The sequence below is a fragment of the Balearica regulorum genome, chromosome W (genome assembly GCF_011004875.1).
Source record: "Balearica regulorum gibbericeps isolate bBalReg1 chromosome W, bBalReg1.pri, whole genome shotgun sequence".
Lineage (NCBI taxonomy): Eukaryota > Metazoa > Chordata > Aves > Gruiformes > Gruidae > Balearica > Balearica regulorum.
The window spans coordinates 19,667,719-19,688,460 of NC_046219.1; the positions used below are offsets into that span (position 1 = coordinate 19,667,719).

At 39.8% G+C, this 20,742-nt stretch overlaps 1 protein-coding gene and 1 long non-coding RNA gene across 4 annotated transcripts in view; one reads left to right on the forward strand and one right to left on the reverse strand.

Moving 5' to 3' along the window:
• LOC142599235 (uncharacterized) overlaps positions 1-20,742 on the reverse strand; it is a 911,312-nt gene that overhangs the window by 635,703 nt on the left and 254,867 nt on the right. The window lies entirely within an intron of this gene.
• LOC104643041 (protein mono-ADP-ribosyltransferase PARP8-like) overlaps positions 1-20,742 on the forward strand; it is a 77,511-nt gene that overhangs the window by 24,989 nt on the left and 31,780 nt on the right. Inside the window, exons 4-11 of one of the 3 annotated variants that reach the window (XM_075738943.1) lie at positions 13-102; positions 3,328-3,388; positions 4,451-4,541; positions 6,177-6,243; positions 7,941-8,066; positions 10,193-10,754; positions 17,718-17,771; positions 17,875-17,970. In XM_075738943.1, the coding sequence (XP_075595058.1) occupies positions 13-102; positions 3,328-3,388; positions 4,451-4,541; positions 6,177-6,243; positions 7,941-8,066; positions 10,193-10,754; positions 17,718-17,771; positions 17,875-17,970 (1,147 nt within the window). The remainder of the gene's footprint in view (positions 1-12; positions 103-3,327; positions 3,389-4,450; positions 4,542-6,176; positions 6,244-7,940; positions 8,067-10,192; positions 10,755-17,717; positions 17,772-17,874; positions 17,971-20,742) is intronic. The other 2 variants (XM_075738945.1, XM_075738944.1) reach the window with 2 other exon arrangements.

The following is a 20,742-nucleotide window of genomic DNA, read 5'->3' on the forward strand; positions in this document are numbered from 1 at the left end:
CTGGTAGGTTAGCTATGATGGAGAACTTCACAAGCACCCGCAGCTGGAAGCTGATTTGACAGCAGTGAGAGAGATCTATGGGCCTAATGCAGTATCTCTCAGGTATGTCATTGACCCTTCTGTATTGTGAAACCTTTAACATTTTGGAGATTGACTTCCATGTGAACCTTCCCTCACTGCCAAAACACAAGTCTCTTCTGATGATTTCTGTATATTGTGGCAAAAGGAAGGAGCACTGCTGGCTAGCAATAATTCTGGTTTTGTTTTTTCTTTTTATGGTTGAGTACTGATACAACTGGCTATGCTGAGAACAAGCTCTGGAAGCCTGTTCTAAAACATCACTGTCTTTTGTAGTTCAGTCTGTATTTGATCAGACCGTTATATTTTGTTGAAAATTACTATTCAGCATTACTCTAAACTCTTGTTAAACTTCTTTTCTGTCATATCCTGTCTTTTACCCTGGAAGTGAACAAGAGGAATGATAAGAGATTTAGTAAATGTTTTCCCTAAGGAAAGATTGAAGGAATTGGATTTGTCTAGTCTGGAAAAAAGACAGAAGGAGAGGACATAATAACAGTTCTTCAAAAAATAAAGCTGTTTGTAGATGGGAGGAGTGATAAAATGTTCTCTTTTGTCATCATGAGAGGGACAATAAGAAACTAGCTTTGTTAGCAACAAACAATTTGATTAGATTTTAGGAAAGCTTTCTAATTGTGGGAAACTAAAGCATCCTACAAAGAGAAGTGGTGGAACCTCAGTCAGGAGTGGATTGCAAAGAGTAATTACACAAAAATTCTGTTGGGCATATATGAGTGTGCATGATTCTGCCATAGGGCATAGCTGTATGATATTTTTAATATGCTTCAGGTCTTTTATAACTTCATTTTCCATCTATGTAATCTTAATAATTTCATAAAAATAACAGGTAGGCAAGATGGAACACACCTGTCATGTATTACAAATAAAATATCAAAGTTGTCATACAAACCAAGTAATAAAAGACAGAGAAGATAATAACCTTAGGCATACATATATTACAAGTAACAATTCCCATTAACCTCTAAGCAATAAGCTCTGTTATTTCAGTATAAGAAAAGAGAGCACATCTGCAACTATGGTGTACATTTTCAAATTAAGTGGAAATTAATTACATTTCGAGGACCTGAGGAATTAAAACACAAATAGTTATATATGGATTTAGGAAATCATAGAATCATAGAATAGTTTAGGTTGGAAGGGACCTTTAGAGGTCATCTAGTCCAACTCCCCTGAAATGAGCAGGGACGTCTTCAACTAGATCAGGTTGCTCAGAGCCCTGTCCAACCTGACCTTGAATATTTCCAGGGATGGGTCATCTACAACCTCTCTGGGCAACCTGTTCCAGTGTTTTACCACCTTCATTGTAAAAAAATTTTTTCCTTATATCTAGTCTGAATCTACCCTCTTTTAGTTCAAAACCATTACCCCTTGTCCAATCGCAACAGGCCCTACTAAAAAGTTTGTCCCCATCTTTCTTATAAGCCCCCTTTAAGTATTGAAAGGTCACAATAAAGTCTCCCCGGAGCCTTCTTTTCTCCATGCTGAACAACCCTAACTCTCTCAGCCTTTCCTTATAAGAGAGGTGTTCCAGCCCTCTGATCATTTTTGTGGCCATCTCTGGACCCGCTCCAACAGGTCCATGTCTTTCCTGTACTGAGGACTCCAGAGCTGGATGCAGTACTCCAGGTGGGGTCTCACCAGAGCAGAGTAGAATCACTTCCCTTGACCTGCTGGCCTCGCTTCTTTTGATGCAGCCCAGGATATGGTTGGCTTTCTGGGCTGCAAGTGCACATTGCCGGCTCATGTCCAGCTTTTCATCCACCAGTACCCCCAAGTCCTTCTCCACCAGCCTGTGTTCATAAATATTACTTAGGAGTTCATAGCAATCTGCTCTTTGGATCTTCTGGAAAATTTACAAAAAAATCCGAGGCTACTGTTGTGTAGCATAGTGGTTAAGCCATTCAGTAGGTGGATAATTTCACTGTTTCAAAGTCAGGTCTTCAGTGAGCTGTAGGAGGTCAGCGAACAGCTGTATGGCTCTGGGTGAGCAGACTCTGGAGCAGCCATAAGGGTGGCTGGGAAGCCTCCAGGTAATGCAGCCCTGGTCAGTCGTTCACCTGTCCCGTGTGTGCCATTTGTGGATGCGTCTGATCTAGAGAGAGACTTTGGGTTTGACCTTACCAGAGAGAACCAATGAGATGCCAAGGTTTGGTGGAAGGGGTTCCCTCCACAAAATTTCACAAGAGGTCAAGACATTTCCACTGTGAGCTAGGTTCTACCATGGACTGAGAGGCCACTTTGTTAAGAGATAGTTATATTCACAAAAATATTTTTGTATTTCAAAATTATCTTATCAACTTATTTATGCACAACTGCTACTGTGAACTGTCTTAGTCTAGTTTAATAGAAAAACATGGAAGTCGTTGTGAGAACAAGCATATAAATGCAGTGTAAAGCAAAAACCTAGTGACTAGAAGCTAATTTGTGAAAAACTGAGAGGGATTGCACTTTTACAGAATTGTCCACTTAAGTAATTTAAATGAAAAGGAAAGTAATTTTTATTTAGGTATATGAATGAGTATTTTCTATCCCAATTTTTCAGAAGTCTTCAAGTACGTTGGGGGAGGGCAATCAGAATGAGTCAGAAAATGAGGCAGAAAAGTCACGCATTAAATGTAAGATTTCAGACAGCAATGGAACACCTATGAGCATAAGTTAAATCTGCACCTTGGGGATTCCAGCAATACTATGTGTAACAGATAAAATAAGGTAACTATTGCCTTGAGCACATTACAGGGCAATCTTTATGTTTTGACAAACAAATGCTTGAACGTATGAAGCAATACCATATGCCACCCTCTAGGCTATGTTGTATTTGTCTTCAATGATTTATCTCAAGCCTCTCCTTTCATTGCTGGCTGTTAACTTAAAATACTTTTGAAAATTAACTAGGGCTTTCTTTTGTCATAAATAGGAGCAGCATGTGACCATTATTGTTTTCTTGATTTATTTGTGCAATACATGAGACAAAAATACATAGCAGCAATGGAGAGAGAATTTGGGGGAATTAGTAGAAAAAAGATTTAGCCTATTCAAGCAAGATCTACTGAAAGATTTCAGTGCAGCAGACAGTCACCCACTGGGAATATTGATTCAATCTATGTAGATGTGTATTTTATCACCATTCTGATTTTACAGACAAGATTATCCTTTATAAAATCTTCTCTGTATTTCTGGGCTGAGGAGTATCTTAAAGAGCTCTGATGTAATGTAATTCTTTCCTTTCAGGGAATATGGAGCCATTGATGATGTAGATATTGATCTGCATATTGATGTTAGCTTTCTTGATGTAAGTAATCTAATCACAGGATTACATAATGAACATTAATACCCATTTAATTCTGCTACACATCAGACTCTCTAGACAACCACTGAGACGTTCCTTTTTCAGAGGCTTGATCTTCACAAGTGGCTGTCACATTCATTGCTACTCAGTGGCGAGGTTTCCTTTTCCTTTTATGATCACATATTGTTAAAATGTTTTGTAGGCTTTTATTTACTGCATATGTATTTCCTTTCAAACATGCTTTGTGAATGGTAAATGTTTTAACTGATATAAATTAAATACTTTTTTATTTTTGCTATCCTAGACATTAGTTAGGTGAAAGCACTTCATAGAGTCCTGGAGGGAAGATGACCTTGGCTGGAGCTTTCCTGTGTGCTTCTCAACATCTGCAGCTGATTAGGGAGAGGCTTGAGTGGCATAGGAGACAGGACAGTGGTGCTGTCAACTGGCAGCATGGCTTCTGTAACAGTTATGCTGTCATTAACTCCACACTTCTTCACCTCATCTGTGCAGTAACTTCCTGTCCTCTAGATGCAGAATGAAAATTAAGTGTTTTTAGGGACATCATTAGATTTTGCACAGATATGTCATATTCTCAGGTCAGCACAGCACATAAGTTCTCAGGCTCTTCTAAAATTTAAGAAAATCTGATCATACCTTGAATTATTTTAATCAGTCTTGAGAAGGAGCAAACATTTTCTTTGCCCTATGTTATGGGATGAGTTTCCTTTCCATCTTTATTTGCTCCTTTGCTTCTCAGCTTTGAAGCAGTATCTCTTGATAGATGGGAACATGTCTGCCTGCACTGCAGATGTAGTGTTGTGTAGAAATCTGTGCTGTTTAAATGAACATACTCAAGAACTGGAAGCAGTCTAACACTGCTCTTAGGGGCATCAACAAGGCAATAGTTTGTCCTAAGTCTCAAGTTTAAAGTTGGAGTAGATATTCCTCAACTGGGTAAATGGATGGATAGTGTTTATAACAACCCTAAGGTAGACTGACAAAACGCAACAGTTCCTCATGACGGCTAATGGTGTCTGTTGTTTTCTTTTTATCTTGAACTAGGAAGAGATTGCTGTGGCTTGGGACGTAATTCGCACAGAGCCTATAATAGTGCGATTGCACTGTTCACTTACACAGTACTTAAATGGTCCAGGTTAGTCACCTGTGTATTCTTCATGTGCCTTGTATGGGTCTCAGTCTGAGCCATGTACTAGGTGATAGATACTCATTCACTGCCAAATCTTTAACCCTGTATGTGCTTAAATCTACTGCTGAGAGCAGTCCTACTGATTTGAAATTATGCTTACATATATTTGCATGCCTTGGCCCTCAATAATGACGTGGGCATCTAGTTTAAACTTTCATGTGTTGAGTTTTGGAACTTGTTTTCTTCATATCCTTTGAAATGCAGCTGCTTCCCCAAGGAACCAGGGGTTAAGGAATAAAGATTGACAGTTTCTAATATGCGATTTCCTGATTTTGGAAATCAGGGATCATCTTCAAAGATGCAGATATCACTGATAAGGTATAGGTATACATACATAGATCTGTGCAGCACATTAATATGCCCTTTTTCATGCACCTTCAAAGAATCAGGCCATGATAATTATCCTGCCAGCTTCTGATTTCTGTATGACTGTGTGAACTCTGGGGATCTTTAAATTTGAATGAGAATTTTAAATGTTATGTTGACATCCTACTCTTTGGTTTTTATGTGAGTAAAGCTTCCTCATGAGAGTAATAATGGTCAAACTCATGAAAAATCAACAGAGATTGAAGATTTGGAAACATTAATATGCAAGAGTCAACTTCAGATATATTTTTACATTGGGAAGTCAGAACTAAGTGTGCAATTTGGATCATAACTTGCCTGGCTTTGGAGGTTTCCAGTGCAAGCTGTCAGTTCAGGCTTGTATCTGGGAGAATTCTGCCTCTGGAAAATGAATAGATATTTCCAGTCATAATATGTTTAGCAAAATCTGTCCCAATGAGCTATTTTTATAATTTTTATAGGATACGTTGTCTGCCAATTCTAACTATAAGCTATATTCTGCTCATTCAAATAAGCATTACATTACATCAGGGTTTTTTGGGGTTTTTTTTGCTTGACTTTGGTCTTTTTTTCAGTATTTTATTGCTTCAATTTTTTTTGAAAATATGCAGATCTTAACCCCTTACACTTTCAATTTTCTGACAGATGAATATGGATATACTAACGTTAGGACAGATCTTGAGGAAAATTCAGTGTAATCCTTGGCCACTGGAATTCATACATCAGGCACTTAGATGGTGATTATGAATCTTGTATTAAAACGCCCTCAGAAAGAAAACCCTGATATTAGTTAATTCAATTAACTGGGTTTTCTTCATAGTCACAGGAACTGTAGTATGTGAAGACTACTTACTTGGAAGAAAGTTTAAGAGATTAGATGAGATGAATTACCAGTCCAGATACATTTAATCTGATGCTGTTCTCTATTATTTCTGTAATATATATAAAAAAGATACATTTATGTAATTAAAGTTAGTGAGAAGAGATACATTTTGGGGAATTCAATTTCTAAAATACTCATTTGTAAAATTACAAATTATATTGGCTAATATTCCAAAAAGGACCATTCATTTCTTCATAGACTTAGATGACATGTCTGCTTTCACCACTGCTTCAATGGCATTGCCTATAATAAAGGTCCAGATAGAACAGGGTCCTTAAATATGACTTGTATGGTCATGAGTTCTTGATTATTGCTTTAAGTTCATATATCAACAATATCTCTTTTTTCCATAGTGCCAACTGTGGATGTATTTCAGACCTCTACTAAGGAAAGGTTTGGACTGGGACATCAGCTGAAAAAGTAAGTCTGGAAAAGTAATAAACCCCTGTTTTTAAGTAAATATTATACTCTTTTAGTTCCCAGACCATGTCAAGTAGGATAAAAATCACAGGTTGTCAGATTAGTTGGATCAAAGTGTTTTGAACAGGTTTTGCCTTTTTAAGTTCAGTTAAGACAGTTGTTGGAGAGACCTTGATTTGTTCTGCCTGCCATAATTTTCTGTCACTTTACTGCCATTTAGTAAGTAAGCTACAAAAGTTCAAAAAGACTGTAGCTAGGAGTGTTCAATTCCATGTTTTTGCTTAGATTGTGAAGCCTCTGGAGCAGGAATCTTTTTTAACATCATGCATACCCTAAGGGGGCTATGCTTTCATGGTGAACTCTAGGATGTAGCACAGTAATTAGGCCATCCATGTTTTGAGGACAAGAGGGAAGAATAGTTGAAAAAATTAGCAGTTTCATGTGTTCATGGTACAATTCAATTAATTCAATTGAATAACATTTTGTTGAGTCATCTTTTCACATATGCTTGTGTATGTGGAATAAAGTGACAGGAATATAGGATTTAATATCTGACCCTTACAACAGTAAGAATCCCTTAAGAAAAAAAATCTTTTACTGTTTGGTGTTTAAAGAAATTCAGTGCAGCGTTTTTGTAATCATACAAATGAAGCAACATTATTAAAATCTCTATGGTATATGACTTTGAAGAAAACAAATAAAAAGCTCCCCAGGCATGAAAAGTCTCTTAAAACATTTCAGTATTTACACTATCTCTGATGTGTGCATGGGGTAATTACCAAAGGTTCCCATAAGACACTTTCAGGTACATGTATGCATAATTCATAGTTGAGCAGAAGTCAGAATACCTATGAACTCTGTGACCCCTCATGGCTGTGAGCAACAGGATATTCATCTTTGAAGAGTCAGTAAAATTTTTATATAGTCCATACCAACTTCCACTTTGACTTTATCACTCATAGACCCCCACTGCTAGATTAGAGTCACAGAGTAATTTGGCTTAGAAGGGACTGCTGGAAGTCACCTAGTGCAACCTCCTGCTCCAAGTAACACTGACTTCAAAGTTAGATTAGTTCACTTCAGGGCCTCAGGCATCTGAGCAGTGAAAATCTCCAGTCTTTGTGGGCAACCTGTTGTACTTAACCACTCTTCTGTGGATGTCTTGTCTTTATAGCCTTTATGTTTTATAGCTTCACTTGCTACAGCTTGCAACCACTTCATTTTGCTGTGCATCTCTGGGAAGTGTCTGGCTCTGTCTTCTCTGTAAATCCCTTTGGGTACTGTAACATTTGACATCCCTACCTTCATGTTTGTGCTTTAGGAGAATATGCTCCTGCTTGAGCAGTGTGGATGTTGTAGCCTACCTCTGTAGTCACTGGAGAGAAAGATGCCTATAACTGGATAGAATGCCTTTGAATCAGTTTGTTTCTAGATTTCCATGAGAGGCATAATTATATGTCTTGCCGTGGTTATTTACACAGACTGTATTCTCAATAAGAGTTCCATGTTAATTAGTTTTATGTGGGGGAAAAAAAGCATTTCTGAGGAGCTGAAGCACCCAATCATCAGTCCACATATGCGACAGAGAAACTCTGAGGACATTGCATCATGTCACCTATGTGTTGAACTGAGAGACCCTAGTGTTAAAGTATGTCTTGGCTAGTATAAGAAAAACTTTTTTCTTTCTTAATTTGCAGAATCATGCAGACATTTGTTACACAACAGTGGAAGAACAGCAAAGAGAAATCTAATTGTACACACAATAAGAAGGTGTCTGACAAAAAGGTGAAATCCCCTCTGCACATCTTTTCTACATTGCGCAGGTAATAGCAAGGAAAATGAGCTGTTACCACCATATCCTGTTAAAAATCCACAGCAGACTTCACAAGGTGAAATGTTGACTTTTCTCCACAGAGAAGTGCTCTATTTATATTTTACCTCATGGGTTTCCAGTCCTTGCCTTGCATGACATCAAAAGCGAACTAGGTACTATTGCAACTTCTAAGACTATTTGAATGCAGAGCCCTGCTCTCTGAAACAGCCATGATTCATATAGAATTGGAAATAATTCATTTTATATTACTTAACTTGGTTGTATTTGAATCTTTACTAGCTTGGTAGCATTTGACTGTTACTTGAATAGCAAGAATTTATATTATATATTATATATTATATATTATATATTATATATTATATATTATATATTATATATTATATATTATATATTATATATATAATTTTGTGTTTGTCTAGCTGTTCATTCCACAGCTGTGTATATTTTTATTTTTTTAAAACTAGAATGGTCATTAATGAAAGACTGATCTTTAGAGCTGCTGAGCACCCACCCCTCTCCACTGTTTGAGTACATGACCACTTCTGAAATGCAGGCATAGAATTTCAAAGAACAAAGACATTAAAAATATAAAAAGTAGTTTGTGAATAGTTCATTTGAATTCATTAAAACTTCTGCTAGTTACTCATACTCTTTAAAAAGTATCTGTAAAATCAGGTTCTGATTTTACCTCTTTCAAGAATGTGACTACTCTAGAGTGTTTCCCTGCTTATGAAGGGTTGACAGATCACCCTTCTATACATTTGGACATTCCTTCTTTTTGATGAATTTTGCCATTCTAAATTCTATGTATAAAAAAGAGAGGGAGTACAGTGATCACTCACATTGAAGAAAGTAGGAATGTCAAAGATAACAAAAGATTATTTGTCTTTTGAAAGGTAGAAGAGGAAGATGGTGTTTTAAGTAGAAAGCTTACCCATTCCCTACCATGCCATGCACCGTTGCTTAGTTCAGGCTGTAACTTGGAGTTTGGTTTTATTCAGAAAGGGCATACAAAAGCCAACCTGATCTTTCTCCTCTTGATTTCACTGCTGCTACAGTGCCTGTCCAAAGACTGCTCAGCCCAAACACAGGGACCTTCTCTCTCTCCCTAGAGCACCATTACTACCTCCTATCTGCCCAAGGGTGGTAATGAGCCAAATGCAACAGTAAGTCAGCAACCTCTGCGTGCATTTTCAACTGTCACCACTCACTAACAGGGTGGTGAAACCTGTCAGCCTCTCCCCTTGGGGTTTCACTTCTTTTCTATTTGATTGAAGCCCAAAAAATACTCCAAAGATTAGGGTTGCTTGTAAAGTGTAGAAAAATGATTCAGCATACCTGATACTGGTTCTTGCTTTGCAAGGACAAGTGAACATGAACCTTATAGAAATGTGACAGTTCATGTGAATTTTGCTTCAGAAAAATCTTTTGTTCTTTACTTTCTGCATTCATAATTTAGGTCCCTCACATTCTCATTTCTAGTGTTACAGAGCTAGAATTTGTCTAAAACAGGAGAGAAGGGCATCAAATTGTCTTCCACAAAGCACCTAGATTATTGTGATGTTTTTTTAAAAAATGTTCATTTCAGCTGAATTAAATTTGATTTACTGCCTGCAAGTTTCACTGCTCATTATATCTTCCATTGGATCTGGAAATAGAATTTGTTATGCCATGTCCAGAAGACAATAACTTTAATGGGATCATGCCATGATGATTACATAGGAAAGATAGATTTTGATAAGAAAAATGTGATATAATCTTGTGTGAAATATGTGGTTTTCATTTCAAAGATTAATCCCCTGAATAAATGGGTTGTTTAGAGACATAGGGACCTTTACAAAGAGCTGTAAGGATATAGCTCTAACTTGTCTTAAGTAGTTAGTCATCTTTTCAATGGATGAGTTTGTGTATAAATAGGAGTAAGATGTCTATTTGGTATGGGGAAATTAGTCCTACATACAATTGCTCATTTTTTTTAATGTTGGGCTGTGTTTATCACTAGTCAAATACATAAAGACAGGTGGCACTTAAAAATTTGTATATATGTCTGAACTTGTTTGATTTGCACAAGACTGATTATTCTCCAACTACGTCTTCTCCTTCTTTATTTTTAAGGTCGCCAAGTTATCCTCCACCTGGCTGTGGTAAAAAATCAAAACTGAAGTCAGAACAGGATGGGATCTCCAAAACTCACAAGCTACTGAGAAGGACTTACTCTAGCACAGTTAAGGCAGAGGATGCGTGTGCCACAAAATCTCACAGAACCTTTGGCCACTTGTTATCAAGTGACCCTAGGGCTGAACAGACAATAGCTATTAAATCGCACAAACTGTTGAACCGTTCTTGCTCTGCAGCTGTCAAGCAGGAGGAGTGCATCACTTTAAAGCCCCATAAGCTACTAAGTAGGTCGTGTTCTGGGGACCCTCAATGTGAGCACAACATCACCTTGAAGTCCCACAAACTGTTAAGCAGGTCCTACTCCAGTAATCTTAGAATGGAAGAATTGGACGGATTGAAGAATCACAAGTTACTCAGCAAGACTTACTCCAATGCCCCTAAATCATCCAAAATGGAGCCTTTCAAGGCATCCACCATAGCAGAGTGCAGGAGTCTCTCTCTTACCTCAGGGCTTATTGGTATCTTAACACCATCTTCATCATCACCTTCAGAAGCTGCTGTGTGTAATAATTTTTTTAATTCTGCTCATTTTCCTCCTCTATTATTTTCCAAATGTACTGTTATGCTTATTATGCAAAGGCATTAATACTTAGGACATATGTCAGTTAATATATTGGATATATTGAATATATTGGAAAAGAAGATCAATGGAGTCAGCTTTTTAAAGAGGATTTAAACAACTGTGCATGCACATATATTTAAGTTATAAAACCAGAATTTGCTTGGGTCAAGATAGAGATTTTACATCTCACATTGAATACAGCTCAATGTATAGCTGCTGGCCATGGGAAAAGTTCAATCATCCACTTCCTTCCCTGTCTCCTTTCTTGCTACAGGAAGAAGGGAGAGTGTGAGCTTCTGTTCTGCAAAATTGGCTTGGTCACACAGGTCTTTTCTCATTTCCCTGTTTGCTTCGTGGGGGAAGCAACTGTCCATTGGCTCATTTGGGTGCCGAGCCACCTCTCCTTCTAGTGTTTTCAGCTGTGATCATCATCATACTGGAAGAAATGCAGTCATGACTGAGCTCACCTCTTGCACATTTGTGCTTTGTGAAAGGTTTAACCTTCAAATGCGATGGTGGCAGCTGAAGGTCAGGGAAGGAATTAGGCCCACACTAGCCCCCTTTCTTTTCCCAGAGACATGATCAATTGGGAAAACAAAGGGTAGTATATATTCTTAAATTTAAGAAAGAGCTCTCAAAATTAATTACTCTGCCTCTGCCTGTTAAAAGATGGCTTTTATACTTTAGAGGACAGAGTGGGTCTGTGCTCTTTCAAGGCACTGGTCTGTTTTCTGTATTAGACCTGGGGAGAAACACTTAGGACACAGTCCTCTCCACTCCCTTAGCCTGGCGGTACCTTGATGTTCTCAGCATGCAAAAGCTGAATCTTGCTTGAAATACCATACATACAGTCAAAATAGTGTATTCTGAATAAGAAGTGTCGTGGTTTTGCTCCAGCTGGTAACTAAGCACCATGCAGCCCCTCACTCACCCCTTCCCCCTCAAGGGGAAGGGGAGTAGAATGGAAAAACGAACTTGTGAATTAAGATAAAGACAGTTTAATAGGATAACAAAGGAAGAGAATAATAATAATAATAATGATGATAACAGCAAAAACAATAATACAAGTGATGCACAAATGCAATCGCTCACCACATAAGAAAGGGAAATAAACAATCCAACACCCAGTCTATTTCTCAGCAGTGAATCTGCCTCCTGGCTAGCCTCCCCCATTATATACGGAGCATGATATTATGCTAAATCCAAACCACAGCACTATACCTGCTACTAGAAAGAAAAAATTAACTCTGTCTCAGCTGAAACCAGGACAGTATCCACCCCTTATTCCATACCATCTACACCATGCCCAGGTCCTATACTTCCCAATACATCCCAATTAAACACCATCACTTTTCCTGTCTTTTGATATGTACACACAAATATCATTCCCTTAGTCTATGGGCCATCCCTCTAAAATGTCCATTGAGTTCATTTAGTCCACGACCTTTGGGCTCCATCTGTCATAACAGTCTTTCAGGGCAGGGGAGATGGTGTGTGATGTTGGATTGCTGCATGCTGCATCTGGAACTCGTAGCTGATCCATCTGGTGCACTCCATGCTCACGGTCTGTGGGTTGAATATGTTAATCTCGAGGAAGTTGCTGGGCGCTCGTTGCTGAAGCCAGTTTTGGTTTCATCACCTCTGCACCTTGTTTGGTTTCATCAAAGTTCATTTTTCATTAGTCTGGGTGATTCTTACTGTAATACTATTACTATGACATATAGCCATCATAATAACATTGACATGCATTATCATATAGCAATTAACATCATACAATTTAAATCATTGACTGTTCTCACCCAAAATGAAATCCCCTTGAGGTACACATTGGACTGTCCCATCTTTCTACATCACCAACCAAGTGCATCCAGGTCCTTGAGCAAAAGCAGTCCCACAGACGGGTTTTTCCTTTGCCTGAAGCAGGAGTAACTCAGACTGTCTTCCCAACATATTCTTCTTGTGCACTATGGGAACTTTATCTCCTTCTACAGTACGTAAAAGGTTTGATCGGGCAGGGCCAGCTAGATTGGTAGATCCCCTAGTGTTGACTAACCATCTGGCCTTTGCCAAATGTGTATCCCAATGTTTGAAGGTCCCACCACCCATTGCTCTCAGGGTAGTCTTCAGCAGTCCATTGTATCGTTCAATTTTCCCAGAGGCTGGTGCATGGTAGGGGATGTGATACACCCACTCAATGCCATGCTCTTTGGCCCAGGTGTCTATGAGGTTGTTCCGAAAATGAGTCCCACTGTCTGACTCAATTCTCTCTGGGGTGCCATGTCCCCACAGGACTTGCTTTTCAAGACCCAGAATAGCATTCCAGGCATTGGCATGGGGCACAGGATATGTTTCCAACCATCCCGTGGTTGCTTCCACCATTGTAAGAACATAACGCTTGCCTTGGCGGCTTTGTGGGAGCGTGATGTAGTCAATCATCTGCCATGCTTCTCCATATTTATATTTCAGCCATCATCCTCCATACCAGACAGGCTTTACCCGCTTGGCTTGCTTGATTGCGGCGCATGTTTCACATTGATGGATGACCTGTGCAATGGCTGGGGGTGTCATTGGCCCACCAAGCTATAAATCACCCTTATGTTGCCAGTCCAAATCCACCTGAGCCACTTCAATCTTGGCAGCCTGATCCACCTGCTGGTTGTTCTGATGTTCCTCAGTGGCCCGACTCTCGGGTACGTGGGCATCTACATGACGTACCTTTACAACTAGCTTCTCTAGCCGGGCAGCAATATCTTGCCACAGTGGGGCAGCCCAGATGGGTTTGCCTCTGCGTTCCCAGTTGCTCTGCTTCCATTGCTGTAACCACCCCCACAGGGCATTGGCCACCATCCATGAGCCAGTATAGAGGTAGAGCATCGGCCACTTTTCTCTTTCAGCAATGTCTAGAGCCAGCTGGATGGCTTTCACCTCTGCAAACTGGCTCGATCCACCTTCTCCTTCAGCAGCTTCTGCATCTCGCCATGTAGGACTCCATACAGCAGACTTCCACCTTCGATGCTTTCCCACGATGCGACAGGACCCATCAGTGAAGAGGGCATATGGTTTCTCATCTTCTGTTAGTTTATTATACGGTGGGGCTTCTTCAGCACGTGTGACCTCCTCCTCTGGTGACATTCCAAAATGTTTCCCTTCTGGCCAGTCTGTGATCACTTCCAGAATTCCTGGACGATTGGGGTTTCCTATTCAAGCCCGCTGTGTAATCAGTGCAACCCACTTACTCCACGTAGCATCAGTTGCATGATGTGTAGAAGGGGCCCCTCTCTTTGAACATCCCATCCAGGGCTGGCAGTGGGGGTGCCAGGAGGAGCTGTGCTTCAGTACCAATCACCTGAAGCAGCTCGAGTTCCTTCATATGCTGCCAATATCTCTTTTTCAGTTGGAGTGTAGCAGGCCTTGGATTCTCTGTATCCCCATTTCCAAAACCCCAGGGGTCGACCTTGAGTCTCCCCTGGTGCTTTCTGCCAGAAACTCCAGGTAGGGCCATTCTCCCCACTTCATTCACTGTTGGTGCCTCTTCGTCTTTCCAGTCCATTACTGCCAATGATTTGGCATACTCTGGTGGTGCACTCTTACAAACCCCCACCACGTGGGTCGGCTACATTGGACTTCATCCGGATCATTGGGTAACTGTACATTGTCCGGGTCATAATAAACCATCTTAGCCTGCGTGGCTAATTCCCTCAGGTACTGGATACCTCTTTCCATGTTGGTCCACTTGCCTGGGTGACATATAACATCTTCTTTGAAGGCATACCTTTCCCTCATGCCTGACAAGAGTCGGTCCCAGAGGCTGAGGGCTTGTGTCTTCTTCCCAATCACCTTATCAATGCCCCCTTCCCTGGACAGGGATCCCAGCTGCTTGGCTTCCCTACCCTCTAATTCCAGACTACTGTCTCCACTATCCCAGCATTGGAGCAGCCAGGTGACAAGTTGCTTGCCTAATCGATGACTGAAATCTTTTCGCATATGTCCCAGCTCACTCAGGGGCAGGGATCGGGTGGTTATCTCTGGTTCTGTCTCTTCCTCCTGTTCTTATGATGGCCCTGTTTCCTCATCCTTTACTAAATGAGTTGACTTTCATGTCCATTTCTTCTTATGTATAGGGGCAATTGATACCGATATGGATTGGTTCTCTGGTTTAGCTGCAGTGCTTATTGCCAGGCTTTGAGTAGCCACAGTGCATGTTGCCAGAGTTTGAATAGCCACGGTGCTTGCCATGGGGGTTGGAGTAACTGCAGTGCCTGTTGCTGGAGTTTGAGTGGCCACAATGCCTGTCACAGGGGTTTGAGTAGCTGCAGTGCCCGTTGCGGGGCTTGGAGTAGCCACAGTTCCTGTTGCAGGGGCTGGAGTAGCCATGGTGCCTGTCACAGGGTTTGATCTCCAGGTGGTATTCTTAAATAGTTGTTTAACCCTAAACAAGACCTGAACCACATTCAGGAGATCTAGCAATAGAAACATGCTGGTCTGAACATCCCAAGGATATTCAACATTCTCAAGAGCTATTGTAATTAGCTTGGATAAGAAGGGGCAGGTGAAGGAAGGTGTCTCCCCCACAGACTGGCTCTTTGAGGAGAGAAAGTAAAAAGTATAATTATGAATAGCTTCTGACAGATGGCTCATGAAGTACAGAGATGAAGCCGTCACTGTCGCTCCACTGCCACTGAAGACAGATTCAGCCACCGAGTACAAATACAAAACTGGTCTGACTATCAATGATTTTATCATACCATAAGCCAATAGTACACCAAACAGCAGAGCGATAACCTTAATCCAACACCCAGAGGTGACAAACCACACATAAGTGCTGATAACTGGTATATACGGCAAATAAGGTGTCACATGACACAACTCTGAGAACAACTCTGAGAACAAATAAAACAACATTGTGACCAGTGGACCAGTGACAATTAAACTAATATAATGAATGCTTATAAAAAAATTGTTTTAACAGGCTCTGGTCAGATCTGTCGTTATCTCAACCCTTCGTGCTCCACGCTGAGTGCCAAAAAGGACTGTCATGGTTTTGCCCCAGCCAGCAGCTAAGCACCATGGGGCCACTCGCTCACCCCTCCCCCTCAAGGGGATGGGGAGTAGAATGGAAAAAGAAACTCGTGGGTTGAGATAAAGACAGTTTAATAGGATAACAAAGGAAGAGAATAACAACAACGGCAACAATAATAGTAATACAAGTGATGCACAAATGCTATTGCTCACCACATGGAAAAAGAAAATAAAACAATCCGACACCTAGTCTGTTTCTGAGCAATGAATTTGCCTCCTGGCTAGCCTCACCCATTATGTATGGAGCATGACATTATATGGTATGGAATATCCCTTTGGCCAGTCTGGGTCAGCTGTCCTGGCTATGCTCTTCCAGCTTCTTGTGCACCTGGCAGGGCATGAGAAGATGAAAAGTCCTTGACTTAGTGTAGACACAACAACTACCTAGCAACAACTAAAAACATCACTGTGTTATCAATATTATTCTCATACTAAATCCAAAACACAGCACTATACCAGCTACTAGAAAGAGAATTAACTCTATCTCAGCTGAAACCAGGTCAATGAAGTTACATTGTGTTATGTCTCATAGTAAATTAGTTTCATAAGCTGTGAGCTATACTCATCAAATCTAAAAGCAGTGATATACTATCATAAAATCACTTATATACATGCTGTGTGGTTGGTTCCTGTAATGTGTACAGCAAAAATGCTTTAAAGTGAGCCAATAGACTTTTTTTCTGAATTAGCAAAGGATGTTTTAACTTAGCAGACCTGAAGTTAATATAAAAGTCTCATTGGTTTTGATAAGATAATGAAGAGTTGGCTAAGTGATTTCATTACTGATGTTTTCATCTGATATGGAAAAAATGCAAGTCCTGCTTGACAGTCTATAAAAACTGCCAGTAATTTATTGTTATAATGTATTTATTTTGAGAGAAAATCATCACATACATGGTCAGGTGCAGTTTGAATGATGTTAGCAGAAGGGCATCAAGAGTCTATTTCACATTTTACATGAAGGCACCAGATATGTGGGTAACCTGGGTGCCTAACTGCAATTTGAAGTCAGTGGAATGTGGAAGCAATGAATCAGGACCCTAACTTCTCTTCAGTTCTCAGCTTAAATATTTGAATCTCATATATGAATATAATTAGGAGAATTATTTCCCAGGAGAAAAGGGAGAAAAGTTTCCCAAATAAGCAGTTAGAGAAATGAAAAGAAATAAGACTATAAACAAAACCCCCAAAAGCTTTAAATGGAGCTGATCTGACTCTTATTCAAAATAAGGGTTGATTGAGATATAGATATCAGCCCAGAGGGAATTTTGTACCTCACTGACACCTATAACAAAAGTTTCTTCTATTTGTTGTACATTGAAATAAAAAGGCGGAAAGAATCTGAGTGGGATCTGAGCATAGAGATCTGTCAGCATCGTGCTCACAGAAGTGAGATCTTAGCAAATATATAAAAGAAAAAGATTTTCAGCTGTTCTGAGATTTACGTTAGTCATTCAAGCCTAAGCATATAGCCCATATTTGGACAGACAATATGCAGTTAAAATTTAAAGGAAGTTACCAAATGACAGTTTATTAGAATGGAGGGATGGCACTGGTGTTTCCATTTGAGATTAAAGGTTTTGGGATGCTGACACAAAACCTCACCAGTTTTAAGAACTAAAAAGAAATGCTAAAAATCTATCCCACACTCAGCAAACAGTAAAAGGATTGATTATTTGTAATGGTTGGCTTATGCAAACGAGAGATCTTTTTAGATGCAAATATTGTTTAACATATTTGCACGCACAAAACACAAATGTTTTACCATTTCCTTATAATTAGTCTACCAACACTGAAGTTGCCTGAACTTTTTCCTTGCAGCAAAATTGTGGTGCAAAATGCATTCTGGTACGAGACCGTGGCTTTCTTGTGCAGGTAGGATGTCATATCTTACCCATTTATGAAACACTGTGGAGCATGTACTGACTGTTAATTATTTTTAAGCAGATGTTGTTTTTCTCATTTTCATTGTTCTCAGACTATTGAATTTGCTGAGCAGCGGATACCAGTACTGAATGAATACTGTGTAGTTTGTGACGAACCCCACGTGTTCCAGAATGGCCCTATGCTGAGGGTAAGTAAGTGGTGTGCTTGCTGGGATAAACAATGCATTTTCAAATGCCTTAAATAGCAATGGACGGTACAAACCTGTTATAAAACTATTGAATTACAGGCTAGAGAGTTGGGTGGAGAGGAACCTAATGAAATTCAACAAGGGCAAGTGTAGGGTCCTGCACCTAGGGAGGAACAACCCCAGGCACCAGTACAGATTAGGGGTTGACCAGCTGGGAAGCAGCTCTGCTGCTCTCCTTCTCTGGAGATATTCAAAACCCATCTGGACGTGATCCTGTGCAACCTGCTCTAGGTGATCCTGCTTTAGCAGGGGGTTTGGACTAGATGATCTCCAGAGGTCCCTTCCAACCCCTACCATTCTGTGATTCTGTGATTCTGTGAGTTATTTCAGATGTGTTTCATCTTGATATCCTTTTAAGATGCAAAAAATGTAATGCCTATTAACTAAATTTTACTGTAAATTTGAAAAAAAATTATTGCAAGCCAGGGAGATGGAAAGCAGGTTTGTATAATAATCATAGAAACATAAAGGAGGGTTGTATTTCACTGAACGCTATTGTGCTAGAGTAGGCATAACCAGATAAGCTAGAGGAAGTATATTAGAGTGCTTTCCCAGGCCTCTGGCACTCTTCTAAAGCTTAGGGTCACCTCAGTCCTTTAGTTCCTATCAAGCCATGATACTCAGATACATGTATGTTAATGCTACAAGGTCATAAAGCTCTTCTGACACTCTTTTGCTCATGGGCCACTGAAATGAACCATCCTCCATAATGTGATAAGAAAGGCAGTAGAAAGAGATGCTCTGTGAAGTGTCTGATCTAGCAGTGACCTAGTCCAGGGGCACTGTTGTGGTTCAGTATGCCCAAGGACTGGCCAGTTACACAGCTCTTCCTTCCTTTCATTCCTGTATAACTGGGAACTGGGAATTTTGCATGCTGAACGTAGCACTCTCTCATGCTATTGGTGAATGCATAGTTGTCGTGCTTTAACCTCGGCCGGCAACTAAGGACTACACAGCTGCTCGCTCGCTCCCCCCCAGCAGGATGGGAGAGAGAATTGGAAGAGTGAAAGTGAGAAAACTCATGGGGGTGAGATAAAGACACTTTAATAGGTAAAGCAAAAGCCACGCACGCAAGCAAAGCAAAACAAGGAATTCATTCACTGCTTCCCATCGGCAGGCAGGTGTTCAGCCATCTCCAAGAAAGCAGGGCTCCGTCACGTGTAACAGTTACTTGAGAAGACAAACACCATCACTCCGAACGTCCCTCCCCTTCCTTCCTCTTCCCCCAGCCCCTTATATGCTGAGCATGATGTCATATGATATGGAATAACCCTTTGGTCAGTTGGGGTCAGCTGTTCCAGCTATGTCCCCTCCCAACTTCTTGTGCATCCCCAGTCTACTCACTGGTGGGGTGGTGTGAGAAGCAGAAAAGGCCTTGACTCTGTGTAAGCACTGCTCAACAGTAACAAAAACATCTCTATATTATCAACACTGTTTTCAACACAAATCAAAAACATAGCTCCATAATAGCTACTATGAAGAAAATTAACTCTATCCCAGCTAAAACCAGGACAACAATCTGGTAATTCTGGTAGATGTGTACTTACATTAATAACCTCACATTTTTAGAATGTTTTTCATCCCAAAGTGCTCAGTTATGATTTATTCATTATGAGTGAAATCTTGGCCTCAGTGAGTTCCTGTTGACTTGAATAGGTCTTGGATTTCTCTGTCCTTTGAATATAAGTTTCTTAGCCACCACTGAAACACAGTAGCAATGATGTTCCAGAAACAGTACACCACTTAGGGGTGGGAGGATTTTGGAGTAGAATAAGCATCATTGAACTATAGATAAAAGTGTAGGTGTACAAATATATTTAGCCAGACTGGAGTTTAGCCAAGATGCTTGTGGAATTCCAAGATTCTTGTGGAATAACGCCATGATCCTTTTTACCCTGAGTCCACAATATAACCTGGTTTTATCTCTTTTTATGAAAAAAAGCCTCTCCAGTTACAATCAGTACTTTAGTAGAATGGACTTCAATCACTTTATTGTTTACTGAGAGAGTAAAATGGCTGCAATATAGCTTGTCCTGTTGCCAAGAACTTACCAAAGATTGCCTTGCCCAGCTAACACTCCATAATGCTTATTTGGCATATATTTCTTTATCTGAAAGGAAAAATAATTTAAAAAAAAGTCTAAGCTGTCCAAGAATGCAGAAAAAATGAAAGGCAGAAAATAAAATCTGGATCAGACAAAATAAAACCAAAACCAAAACAAATGGTATCTATCTCCCATGTTTTACCACTGTATCTCCCACGTCTTTCAGCAATGTGTTCCATGTATCATATGAATATTGTGAGATTGTTCAGAGAGCTTACCTTACAGATTTATAGTGAGACAGGTTATTAAATAAATTATTCCTGCTCTCTGACAGTGTGTATACCCATATAGAACTTGAGTCAGTAGTTTGACTTCATTTGAAAATGTAGGACATAGATGTACTTCTTGGTAATTATCTAGTTTTAAAGCAATTCCTAAATCCATGTAAGTTTTGGCCATAGTATACAATGCTATCATAAAATATTTATTTTTAATAAGCTTATTTTAATATATGTATTCTATTATAAAGCAAAAACTTGTCAATAAAAGTTATTAAAATACAAAGCTGGATTTTAATTTAATAAATCAGAGGTTTTTAAATCCACTATGAGCTGGTGCCAGATGCTTCACTTGGAAGTATAAACCATGGCAGAGTAGGCAAATGTGCA